Source organism: Triplophysa rosa, linkage group LG5, assembly GCF_024868665.1.
Source record: "Triplophysa rosa linkage group LG5, Trosa_1v2, whole genome shotgun sequence".
NCBI lineage: Eukaryota > Metazoa > Chordata > Actinopteri > Cypriniformes > Nemacheilidae > Triplophysa > Triplophysa rosa.
Genome location: NC_079894.1, coordinates 16,729,332 through 16,743,065, shown reverse-complemented (window position 1 = coordinate 16,743,065; position 13,734 = coordinate 16,729,332). Strand labels below are relative to the sequence as shown.

Below are 13,734 nucleotides of genomic sequence, written 5' to 3'. Positions count from 1 at the left end.
AACATTTGTGCGTTGTTGCAAACAACACGCAGGGATTGCAACTTTATTCGCGTGTATTCGAGTTGGGCGTGCTGCATCTTTTAATTTAATTTTAAGTCTATGTTTACATTAACATATCAAATATTGGTGTTGTAAAATTAGAAATCAGTTCTGCTAGCTGCTTCAGAGCTGTCAAAACAAGAACCCTCCCCCGACGCGAACATGAACGCGTCTGAGAGACGTTTGAACTGGCCTACCCAGTTTCTTCGACAGTACAGGAATACATACAGTACGCGTCAGTGTACCGTGAGTTCGTTCATTTGTTCATTTGACCGAAATGTACGCTTTTACAGTACGTTTACGTTATAAATAGCTTGGCACGCCATCCTGTTGCACGAGGCAGGCTGTTTACACGGAGCATCTTAGAGGAAGTGAGGCAAACAACTGAAAGAGAGCGCGCGATCTTGCATTAGCCGTGACTCATCATAGCGTTAAATGCGCGAGCAGACTCTTTCTGCTGACTAAATAACAGCATGAAGGCCATCGAGTGAGTATATTATTCCTTTATGGGAAGCTATTCATGGTCATCTATTCAAAACACAGATAAGGAAGAATTTTGACAAGCCACAGACCGAGTTGTTTGATATTATTTTCCTCGGAAGTATGAAGTAGTTTCACTATTGATGTGGTGGCTTTCTAAAGTAATTAACAGAATTCATTCTGTAGGCTACATTTCCTTTATACATTCCTGTTTTTTTCTCAGAACACTGTAAGTTGTCAGAACATCTCCTGTAAGTTAACTAACGTTACAAGTTAGTGCCATTTTCACACACACAGTACACTAACCCACACACAGGCTTGTTTCACTTTTATTAGTGAGAATTTACAGCACATTGTTTTCATACCCGACTCTTTGTGTTTCCTACTTCCTAGACCAAACCGCCACACAAACTTATGACACAAAAAAGTGAGTTCTCCATTTTACATGTTTGCTATAGTTAACAAACATTAATGGACCAGCAAAGTATCCTATTCTGTGTGATAATCCGCACACAGCATCTAAATAAATTATGACAGGATATTAGCTAAATCCCAAATTAGGATAGCCTAATCTGAATCTGTCCCCTCAGTTTTTTGTTTCCTATTTTATTCTAACTCAGTGCCATCACTGATAGAAATTCAGTGACATTATTTGGAGAGATAAAAGGGGTTTGATTTTAAAGGTTCTCTTTCAACCTCAAAGGGAAGAGTTTATCCTGTGATGCATTTACCATGTGGCTGATTGGTCTTATTTGCAGTAGAGCCAGGCCTCTCCCGTCCTTCAGCTCAACATAAAGCTTAACCATTACTGCATGTAACCGTAAACTTAACGTGTCTCATGAACAACACAGCAATCAGCATTTGAACAAGGAGCTATAAATCAGTACATAACAAAAGCTATACTCATACTCATTTTAAAGGGGTCAAATGACACGGCTGAAACGAATATTATTGTTTGTTTTAGATGTAATGCAATGTGTATACACGATTTAAGGTTCAAAAACGCTGTATTTTCCACATACCGTGTATGTTTGTATCTCCTCTTTGCCCCGCCTCTCTGAAACGCACAGATTTTTAACAAAGCTCATGGCTCTGAAAAGCGAGGTGTGCTATGATTGGCCAGTTAACCAGTGTGTAGTGATTGGTCGAATACTGCAAGCGTGTGATGGAAATGTAACGCCTCTTACCATATTTGGAACATCAGGTTCCAACGCAATTGTACTGACAGGTACGCCCACCTTACTTGCGTATACATTTGGGCGGTCTTAGTCAAATCATACCTCCAACTGACGTAGATTTGTGGGGGTGTGGTTACACGAGGCGTTTCAAGCAGGTCTGGGTGAGCATTCGCTTTTAGATAGAATGCATCTTTTGTTCCCACACTTTAATTTTTGCAATTTTACGTGTCTAATACATGCATGGGCAACTTATAACACACCAAAGACACAGAAAAACACGTATTCGCGCCGTATGACCCCTTTAACAATATTACTCACTAGCAAAACATGCATTATAAGTTAAGGCAGTCTTGAATTTGTGGTCAGTTGAGCAAAGGTCTTTTGGTGGCTTCCAAAAATGATATTAGCTGTAAGTAATATGTCAATGTTATAAGTAATATAAAAGAGTGAGCTGCGAGCTCTAACTTTTTATATACAATTGTTTTTTAAATTCAATGTGTTGAACTCTGTTTGTCCAATGATAAGAATACTCTTTTAAAATAACACAATTTTGAAATACAGGCCTACGGACTATAGATCTTTTGATGTTTGTATATAAAGACCAATACATATGGCAAAAGTCAAAACTATACTAGCTATTTTGTTGGTATGCAATCTCACAGATTCTTGATGATTTGTGCAACTCGTTTGAACTACGTTGGAAAGAATAAAGCCAGTTGTTTTCCTCCAATTTACCCTTTTTCATTCTGTTGGTGTGAGATGAGGTATCCATTTATTCTTCTACGTATATTCATCTCAATGGTCCTTATGAGAGGTGTGTCAGGGCTCCACTCATAAAGGAGTGTCTGTTCGCTACAGTTCGGGAGGGGGTTATAAATGAGGAAATCTTTGCGCTGACAAAACCATAAAATCCACAGCACCACAATAAATGTACTAATAAGTCACTCATAATCAAGTCAATCATTACATGATTTCCATGTCTATGACTTTTCAAAACATGATTATCTATATTTTTGTGTCATCAGTGGAGAATTTTGTCTGTGATGACAGTGTAGTCAAGTAGGAATTCCTAAAGTTGAAATTAAATCAGTTATTATTAAGAAAGTACATAAGAAATGTGTTGTTTAAGGTGATCTCCTAACTCTGTTTTGCAACAGTATGCATATCATAATAATTTATTAGTTTAGCTGTTGGGTTTGGTTTTGCAATAAGATAGTTTGGTGCAATATAGGGCTGGGCGATAAAACGATAACAATATTTATTGTGATATAATTTTCCTTGATAAAACTATAACAAAAGTTTGATAAATGTTCGATATAATGTAAGCAACGCGGAAGAAATGCTGCACATGCGTGATACAGACCGGGCTTCCGGAAAGCTTAGCGGCTATGCAAAGTAAAGCTCGTGGTTGACAGGCGAAGAGCGGAGTAAGAAAAATGACCGATGCCAAAGATAATGCGGTGCCCTCGACCAGCGAAAACTTTGCCGACAGGAAAGGTCACACAACCTCAGTCGTTTGGAAATACTTTGGCTATTTACAGTCCGACAAAACACAGAGCAGTGTGCATTGCAAACTCTGCCGAAGATATGTGCCAGCAAAGTCTGGTAATACCACAAACTTATTTCACCACTTGAAACAATATCACCAGTTAGAACACGCAGAAACTAAGAAATTGCAGTCTTTCTTGCTCGTAACCTGTACAGTAATTGTTGAAAACTTGAAAATGTACACTGTGGTCAGAAAACTGTCTGTTTTGCACATTTAAAGGGGTCATATGACACGGCTAAAAAGAAAGGTGTGTGGAGCGTTCTGGAAACTTTATTTCTGCAAATCTGTTAACTGAGTATGGTTGTTTATGTACAGTATGCTGATACTGCTAACTGGGGTGTTTTGTCTTAACACAGGATTTGAGTACATTTGCATCCTCTCTTATGGATAGAGAGACGGACAGATCTGATAAAGATGAGATGCGAAAGGTAAAGTACACAGTGGTGTCTTTCAGTGTGTGTGCACTGTTATATTAGGATCATATTTCCCCGATCGCCTTACAGTATAATGTGAATACTAATATTAAAACAATTTATTCTACATATGCTGAGTAATGCTTTTACAGCAGTCTGTGATAGCGTAACGTGCTGTGCAAAAACAGGAAGGGAAGGAGGCAGGATACAAGTGCTGGCTCTAAACATTTAATAAATCCAAAGAGAACCAAATATGATGAACAAGCAGGAACACCACAAATCATAAAACAGCAGACAACAAACATGGGGAAACAAAAGGAAACATGGGTGTGCATACACACAGACTAATGAAGGGCAACAAGATACAGGTGAACATCGTTAGGGCTGGGCGACATGGATAGAACTATAATAAAACTACAACAGGTACAAGACGAGTACAAAATACATGTTTATGAAATAAAAGATAAAGTATAAGATTAACCGGACATGTAACATAGATAGCACCTTGAAATCTAATATTAATATTACATTGATTTTATAGGTTTGTATATACAATAGATATATTTAATAATATTTTATTTTCTAAATAATTATATTTCATTGTTGTCCAGCGAAACTGGAAAAGTCATTTCTGCACTTAAAGGGACAGTTCACACAAAAATCTAAATTCTGTCATCATTTACAACAAACCTGTACTGTACATTTCTTTGTTTGGTTGAACACAAAAAGCAACTGAGATTTCTGGGGCACCATTGACTATCACAGTAGAAAAAATGTTTTATAATGTTTTGTTCTGTTGAACACAAAAGAAGATATTTTGAAGAATTTAGAAAAACAAATAGTGCTGGGGCAGCCTTGACAACCATTTTTTCCTACTATAAGTCAGTGGTGCCCATTTTTCTAAATATCTATCTTTGTGTTCAACAGAATGAATAAATTATACAGGTTTGGAACAACTTGAGACTGAGTAATGAATGACAGAATTTTCATTTTTGGATGAACTATCCCTTTAATTCTTTGTGTACATTACATTTGCGGTTTTGTGGAATTCTGGTTGGATTGGTAAACGACAGGGTATGTTTCACAGAAAAGCTGATCTGTTCAAACATGTGTTCCCATGCTGGTTTTGTTGTTGGGTTTGGCTTATTAATGGCTAATAGGTTGGGTTGAACCTTAAGCAAATCTACTCATGAAGAAATGGCAAGGCAAACTTGCACATGATGTTCTCTTAAAGGGGTCATATGACAGGGCTAAAATGAATATTATAGTTTGTTTTAGATGTAATGCAATGTGTATACAGGATTTAAGGTTCAAAAGCGCTGTATTTTCCACATACCGTGCATGTTTGTATCTCCTCTTTTCCCGCCTCTCTGAAACGCACAGATTTTTAACAAAGCTCATCGCTCTGAAAAGCGAGGTGTGCTATGATTGGCCAGTTAACCAGTGCGGTCGAATACTGCAAGCGTGTGACGTAAATCTGACGCTCTTACCATATTTGGAACATCAGGTTCCAAAGCAATTGGACTGACAGGTACGCCCACCTTACTTGCGTATACATTTGGGTGGTCTTAGTCAACTCATACCACCAACTGACGTAGATTTGTGGGGGTGTGGTTACACGAGGCGTTTCAGGCAGGTCTGGGTGAGCATTCGCTTTTAGATAGAATGCATCTTTTGTTCTGACACTTTAATTTTTGCAATTTTATGTGTCTAATTCATGCATGGGCAACTTATAACACACCAAAGAGTGACACATAAAAACACGTATTCGCGCCATATGACCCCTTTAACATTTCTGCACGCTTTATGGCTATGGACAGGGGTGCACATAAGTTTTTCTATCTGGTTCTCAAGAGAGCACCTGGAGATTCGGTTTGGTGCTCACATTGCACATAGTGTGACAAATTATATTTACCTATTAAAAATAAAAGTAAAAAAGTAGTTACTTTTTAATGAACAATAAACAAAATAATAAAGTGGGATAATACTATATTTATATTACCTTAAAGTACACTTAAAATACAATGATAATGTATTTCTTCTTGTTTTTCTTTTTACATTAGTAAATATACATTTTCAACACCAATTTTGAAACCTAAAACGACAACCTTTTTGGTTTTTGGCAGGTTGCTGGGAAGAGCACTTGCGAACGCACATGGAGAGTTGTGGTGCGGAGCTAGGATCGAGTATAGCATAGAGAAACACAACCTGCGTGCAAGTGTTAAGTTTAAACAGCTTGTCCTTTTAGAAAGTTTAAGAGAAGCTGTGTTTTGGTAGACGTGCAGCGTAGCGCAGTGCAGTTCCAGACATTCAGAGGCTGCGCGTGCCGCGTGCTTCTCTAGTAACGATAGCAGAACCAACAAAGGCGGAGCTACCAATACTCCGTTTTTCATCATTTACACCCAGGTCCCGTTTATCACCGGGAACAAACGAGATATCAGTAGATTTGGCAGCATTCAGTACAAACTGAAATCTTATCCAGTATTACATTTAGTCGGTCTAAAACAGTGATTGTGCATCAAAAGGTTTCAACCATGTCAGTACGCAAATGAGCGTTCTAAACTTATTTACAGAGCGCATTTTTAATTTTGGTCGCGCATGCGCACCTGCGCACCACTTATGTGCATCCCTGGCTATGGATGATAATTGTGCACATTTAGGGGCAATTAAATGACAAGAAACCTAGATCTACCACGATTATAATTACATAAATGGCAATATTTGTTCATTCATTGAAGCCTTTACTTTGTTTATATTGTGTGTGGATTACAAATACTACACAGTGATTATTAGTCTCAAAAATCGTTGGACCTTGACTTAATTTGAGCTTCCTATAACAAACATCTCCCGGCTTCTTCAAGCACTACTGATCACCCAATCACAGCTAAGCCTGAAGGGGACGCCTCCTCTACTCCTTGTAATCAAAAGCCAAACAAAACGAAGCCAGTAAAAAATTGCTTGTGAAAAACAGCAGCCTTGCAAATGCCATGGACACATTAGCAAATCAACAATCTGAGTGTTTGCCAAATAGTTGAAGGTCAATGTTTTTTAGACTCATTGCTGGAGTACCCTTCAGAGCTGCATGTCCACTGTGCTCAGAATTATGAGATAATGTATCTCAGTGTCAGGTGTGGCTCTCAATTGTGTATACAGGTTAGACTGACCGGTTACATAGCTGTTCTAAGCCCTGTCACACAAAACAAAATGTAATATGGTGAAAGGGTGAACTATGACTAATGTAATTTAACAGTCAAAATAGTCCTATTACACTATACAAGAGAATTTAGAGACTAAATCCTTACAAAAAACATGAAACAGAATAGATCATTATTTAATCTTTATCAGTCAATGAATCCTAACTGAGGCCGTTAATAGACCCCTGCCTCTTCTGAATTCTTAAAAACATTTGCCCATCAGTATTGTGCAATGTTTTGGCTTTCTCTCCCTTTCGTAGTATGCTGATGTAGTAACATTTTATTTGGCTCTGTTATCACATTGAAGCTCCTCTTTGCTGCTGCATTTGTTTATCTGACATTGTAAAGATTTTAAAGTTATTACCAGGTCATTTGCAAAGCTCTCAGCACCTGTTTCTTTCACAAGTCTGAAACATCAAAAGTGATGGGCAGATAGGATCAGTGGACCAGCAGATCTTTTGTATCAGGTTGACGATATAGCAGTGTGCTAAGTATTCAGTTGGCTACCCCCTGGGTTTGCAGTATTCAAGAACATTGCATCTTTTTGTTTTGTTGACCAGTTTGTCCCGTTTCAATTTTCTGCAAATAAAAAACTTGTCACTGATTCATAATGAAACAAAAAATGATCATTAAATATGTACCTAAAAATTGTGAATTCTGAAAAACTGAAAATAATTTTTGAGTGGTCTATTCATTTTTGTAGCTGCTGTATATGAACAATGTATACAGTATAAATGCATGAACAACAAATCGCTGCTGACCTTCTGAAACCTTGTATGTCCATATTTCATGATTTTTATTGTTTGCCATAATTCATTATTATTATGTTTGTCACTGGGTTTTGCAAATACCTAACCAATAAGAGGTATTAAAAAGTGCTTGTCAACTTGACAACACGGTATTTAATCATTTAAAAAATATGTTTTTTCCATTTCCTGAAAAAACTTGAATTTGGACATCCATGGTTTTGGAAGGACAGTAACGATATGTAAATGTGATTAAACATTATTGAGACAAATGCTTACAGTACAACAGTCAACTAAAAAGAGAAACGATTCATTTGTGCATTAATATAAAAAACAGACATAATCAATACATATTAAAACATTTCTAAAAATTATACAATTGCTGTTTTTGTTTTAGGAGGAGAGAAGTGGTTCACCCAGCCCCATCAAAGGCTCATGTGTGAAGTCTTCTGCCAGCCAGCCATGTACCCCAGTTGCATCCCCATTTCCCAGGATCAGTCCAAGCTCCCCCAGACCCATCTTCCCCCGTCCACCATCTTCTCACCAGGACTCACCTCCCAAATCTCCCCGCCGGCTCAGTTTCAGTGGTATCTTCCGTTCCTCATCCAGCTCGGCTCCTTCCAGCATCAAGCTCTTCTCCAGATCTAGAAAAGGTGAGACTCAATAAACATTAATCGAGTAATCGCAATCGAATAGAACACACATTTGATCTATAACATAAACTAGTAAGAGTGGAAAACAAAGGTGTTTAATGACAAAGTAGTGTAATGTCCTTTTTAATTTATTGTGGCTGTTCAGTTGATAGCTGTCCTGAGTACATTGTGAATATGAAATTAATTAGAGAGGCATTTAATTAATTTAAAGGCAGCGGCTATTTGCACTAAGTGTAAGCCTCTGTTATTCAAGACTTTTCAAGCCTCTGTTAATTTCCGACCCTGATGTAAACAATGTATGTTGGGAACCGATACCATCTGTTAATGGAGCCTAACTTTAACTTGCACAATGAAAAGTTGTTTAGGAATCCTAAAACCAAGGCTAAAGAGTGAAACTTATTTAAAACATGATGCTTACTTGTGTATTTCTAAAGTTTGTATGAACTACACCTGCTTAGACTGTTAAAAGAAATAGGGGATCTCTTCCAACACTGTTTATATTTATCTAAGGTTAGAAAACCCTGGAAAACTTAAAATGTACGCAACATTTAAAAGTGTAAAGTTAGAAATGTAGGCAGATAACACTATAATGGTATGGTTCAACAAAAAACATACCTGGCTGAGTCTGACTTGAAATGGCTAGCAAGCGTGTACGTGTCATGATTCTCAATGAGGATCCAGATGCAGACAGCGTAGAAGGGGTTAACAGAATTTATTACAAAAAAACACAAATCAAACACCCACGATGGGGGAAGACAAAAAGAGAACAGCACTATAACCACATATAAAACATAAACCAAAACTTCCCACGTGGGGGACAAAACCGGCGGACGAGGTAACCAAAAGAACCATATAAAACTGAGACAGGACTAACACTAGATAAACACAAGACAGAGCAAGAACAATATATACACGAGACAACTTACTAGAGCCTGAGACAAGGAATAATACAAAACGAATCAGCACAAGACAAGAGACACAAGGTCAATATATAGGGGAATACAAACAAGGGATGATAACACAGGGAGGGTGATGGGCAGGTGACAGGGATCAAACACTAAGGAGAAGCTAACGAGGTAACGAGAGGGCGGGGCTAGAAGACGTGACACCGGAGAGAACGCATATTATTGTCAACAGGACAATAATACGTTTCTCTCCACACATAACAAGGGATCCTGCCGTGAATCACGACAGACCCCCCGCCTTAAGGAGCGATATCTTGACATGACATGTACGTTTTAATATTCCATTTGTTTAGCAAATTGAAGAAATCCATTTGCTTCTTTTCTATCTTTCGTCAGTCTTTAAAAAGAAATCTCAGATTTGGCGCTGTACAATCCATCGCACAACAACTTTTTTCTGTTCTAAACAAAGTAAAAATAGTGATAAACGCTGACTCGCTTGACTTTCGTGTGCGGTGACGTCACGTGCAAGCACTGCCGCTGAACGTCAAAATAAAAGCTTTGTTCAGCGAGAGGTGAAATCAGATGTCAATCAACATAAGTAGTGAATCAAATTCTGGGGTGACACCCAGGGTGACCAATTGGATGTCAGGGGGGGTTCAGTGCCTTGGATCCCCCTCTGGCTCCGCCACTGGAATGCTTATAACCAAACAGATCTTGCCCCCCATTGACTCCCATAGTAGGAAAAATTACTTTATCTTTTTTTTCTGTTGAACACAAAAGAAGACATTTTGTAGAATGTAGGACAACAAACAGTTCTGGGGCACTTTTGACTACCATTGTATTTTTTCCTACTACGGTAGTCAATGGGGGACAAAATCTGTCTTGTTATAAGCATTCTTCCAAAGATCTTTCTCTTTGTTAGACATTTATACAGATTTGGAACAACTCGAACGTGAGTAAATGATGACAGAATTTTTATTTTTAAGTGCTTTAAATACAATTTGATGTAATAATACATGATAAAAAAATGTTTCTTGTATGTGATAAAAACAATACCAGCTTGGTAGTGCACACAGCAACTTTTTGTGTTTGTCAGTTTTTTCCCTATTTACTGACCTTAGACCTGTTTGGCATCTTTTTTCAATGGTATAATGTCTTTTAGGAAGCTGGTCATACATCAGTACACAAGAGGAACTTTATACACTTAATCTGACTTCCTGTTGACTTGCTCTCAAAACAGTAGAACAGGAAGTGGTTTCATCACAATTTCGGTTTTCTAGCCTTTGATTTTCAAATGACTAAAGCCATTAGCATGTTATTAAGCTTAATTGTGCAGATCTAATGTGCCCCATTAACTTGTTTTTAAGATAATGAGCACAGACATGGGTCTACATCATTGTTTCTGAAGTTGTAACAGTGAGTCATATGGGACTTTGTTACAGGGTTTATGTTGGGTTAGTCTAAGTCTCAAAGAACATGCCCATATAGTCTCATCACTGAAAATGTAGGACTCAGGTTTAATGGATTACTAATAATTATATACAATTAAATTGGCATTAGCTTATTGCTTATATAGAGATTTTAATGGCAAAGGTGGATTTTTTTGTGTAAATTCACCTTCAAAATGAAAATTCTGTCATCATTTACTCATCTTGTTGTCATTTTAAACCTATTTGATTTTCTTTCTTCTGCAAAAACAAAAAAGAAGATATTTTGAAAAATGTTGGTAACCAAAAACCATTGGGCCCCATTAAATTCTACTGTATGGACACAAAACCAATGCACGTCAATGGGAACCAGCCGTTTTCTGTTTTCAACGTTTCAACTCTCTTCTTTTGTGTTCTGCAGAAGAAAGAAAGTCATACAGGTTTTAAATCACAAGCGGGCATGTAAATAATTACATAATTTTAATTTTGAAGGTGAACTATTCCTTAACAAACATTTGTGTTCAAAACATAATGTGGTAGACTTGCTGTCTTCATTTCTAAACTGGGCTGTTTATAATTTTATTAAATCAGAAGAGTCAAACTCTAGTAGGGTTGTCACGGTACCATAAACATGTCTTACGATACTATACCAGCTGAAGTATCTCGATACCAAGTAGTATCAGGATGCTGTGCCATATAATTCAAATCTACACAAAAAACACAGATTTAGATTAAACATTTTGTATTTACTATAGTAAACTGTATTATACTTTGCACTAGAATATGTTGTTCTATTAACTGTAGTAATGGGATAAATTGTAGCAAATACATTTACATTTAGTAATTTGTAAATACTATAAATACTGTAGTATACTTAAATATTTACTATGATAAGACTCAAAAAACACTAGTATCTATGAGTTTTAGTAGTTTACTGTAGTAAATACTAATAGTACACTAGATCATTTTTCACGTAGGAACTAATTCAAATGTGGGACAAATTTAATTGATATAGCAGTCTTTATAAAGGGAAATATTAGTAAAATATTATAAATGAAATATTATCATTTAACCAACTCGTTCAAATCGCCAATTTGAATCATTAACTTGTCCGAGACATTCAAAACACACATTCATTTAGGAGATAAACACCGCAAAAAGGCAGATGTAAGTGTTCAAATAAATATTAATGCGCATATGCAACATTACCTACGGTACTACCGTTTCGAAATAGAGAGGCATCGCGGGTATTTTGAAGCTTTAGCATCGCGATGCTACCGTAGCACCGGTACACCGTGCAATCCTAAACTCTAGTAAATCTCCCTCCTTATTTCTGAAGGCTTTAGTTTAGAGTCCTCCACTTATAATGAAAAAGCAGGGCAGGATTTTTCATTAGCTAGTTTCTTTGATAGGCTTTATTGGTATACATGAACAATATTAGACCTTTTTATATCACGGATGATGTCTTGAGATTTGAAAACAAAATGTTGTTATGGTGTATAATTTTACAGTTATAATTGTGCGTTGTTGGAGTTTGCTGTTGGTTATTAAAAACAGGCCTGAGACTGAAATTCCAGACATAACTGATTCTCATGTTGCTGCATTAGGTAAATTCCTTTTTGTCTTCATAATCTTTGCGTTTGATTTTTATCTCAGGTCTTGGATATTCTTTTCTTACATTCTTAGTTTTTTTTCTTATGTTCTTAGGAACATGGTGGTAAGTCTGTACACTCAAAAAACAGCAGTGAGTCATTTTACCCTGATAGCATAAGGAGGTCTGTTTGAGCCTCCATGAGAAAAATATTCCAGAATTGTAGCCAGCAGTAGAAACTGGGAATACTGAGTGCCTGTTGCTGTGTTTCTTACTAAACCAAAACGAATACAAACTCCTGGGCCCTGGCCATGTTTCCAGATCATTCTCTAACAAGAAGACGCTTTTGAAATCTGTTTGCCTCACTTTTCCAAATGGTAACAAGGGGTGGCTGTCTCCATTGACAAAACAGCTTTTTAGCTGTTTTAAAAATTGTTATTTGTAAGAGCACATAGCTGATTTGACGTAGCTCATAGACATCATTGTGCTGGCATATTAATACTTTATGAATTAGTGTCTTTGTGAACTGCATTTGAATGATATGAAAGCTGAGTAGCTACAGTACATGCACTATTCAGATAACCAATTCCCAGCTGTTTGACCTGCTCTACCTCTACATTCATGCATATAATATTTATGTGCTTGATAATGAAGAAATGCATCGTGGCGTAGACTCATTGGGTCTCATTCACTAAGCATGAGTACGCACACATTTTTGCGTGAATCCTGCGTACGAACGTTTTCACAAACAAATCATGATTCACTAAAACTTTCGTACTAAAATTTATTCTAAATATAAGAAAAAATATAGGAACAGCTGAAAGCACACGTACGCAAACATCACCAGTCTCTCTCGCTTTCTCTCTCTCTCTCAGACAAAATGACAAAATGTATGTTTCATCTAAGGATAATAGTTATACACTTAAAAAACTAGATAATTATATATTTATATATTAAATCTTAAAATTATTTCATCATATACAGTGAAAGACTAAGAAAAGCTGCGTTAGACTACAGCTCGAGCTGCGAGGTTTCTCTGAATAACAGCGCTTTTACAGCCGGCTAACGAGAACTCTGTAAACTGCGTGTCTGTCTAAAGGGTGTTTTATTGTGAATGAACTGATTTTGAGGACTGCACACTTGGAATTACTTGCGAGAGTGCATCTGTAGACAGCGTCACATGGGGTTGCCTGGAGTATCTTTGACTTAAGTGTCGACAGGCGGTGAAGGAAAGGTTAGGCGGAAAGCCCTAATATGGAGATGGACTGGGTGTGTTTTATGTAAATGACTAAACTCGTGCACATGGCCGCTCATTTCGAATACTCCATATTCACTAACATTAGGAGGAGGTTAAGAACAAATTCATGTGCGTATATGCACGTGTTATGAATTATAGCGAAAAGTTATGAAGATAAATCAGTAGCAAAACTTGAGAGCATGTAGATTTTTATTTGTGAACTTGTAAAGTAAGTATTTGTACCTGTACACTAAAATGTACACTCACAGCCCCTATGTGAAAACTTGTCAAATAAAAAACTGAAGTTGAATGTTGAGATTTG

General features: G+C 37.1%; 1 protein-coding gene across 4 annotated transcripts in view; it reads left to right on the top strand.

Moving 5' to 3' along the window:
• The window catches only part of prkag2b (protein kinase, AMP-activated, gamma 2 non-catalytic subunit b), a 29,633-nt gene that overhangs the window by 1,846 nt on the left and 14,053 nt on the right, over positions 1-13,734 (top strand). For 2 of the 4 annotated variants that reach the window (XM_057333118.1, XM_057333119.1), the window contains exons 2-3: positions 3,603-3,674; positions 7,997-8,252. In XM_057333118.1, the coding sequence (XP_057189101.1) occupies positions 3,603-3,674; positions 7,997-8,252 (328 nt within the window). Of the gene's footprint in view, positions 1-226; positions 527-3,602; positions 3,675-7,996; positions 8,253-13,734 lie in introns of those variants that run through there. The other 2 variants (XM_057333121.1, XM_057333120.1) reach the window with 2 other exon arrangements.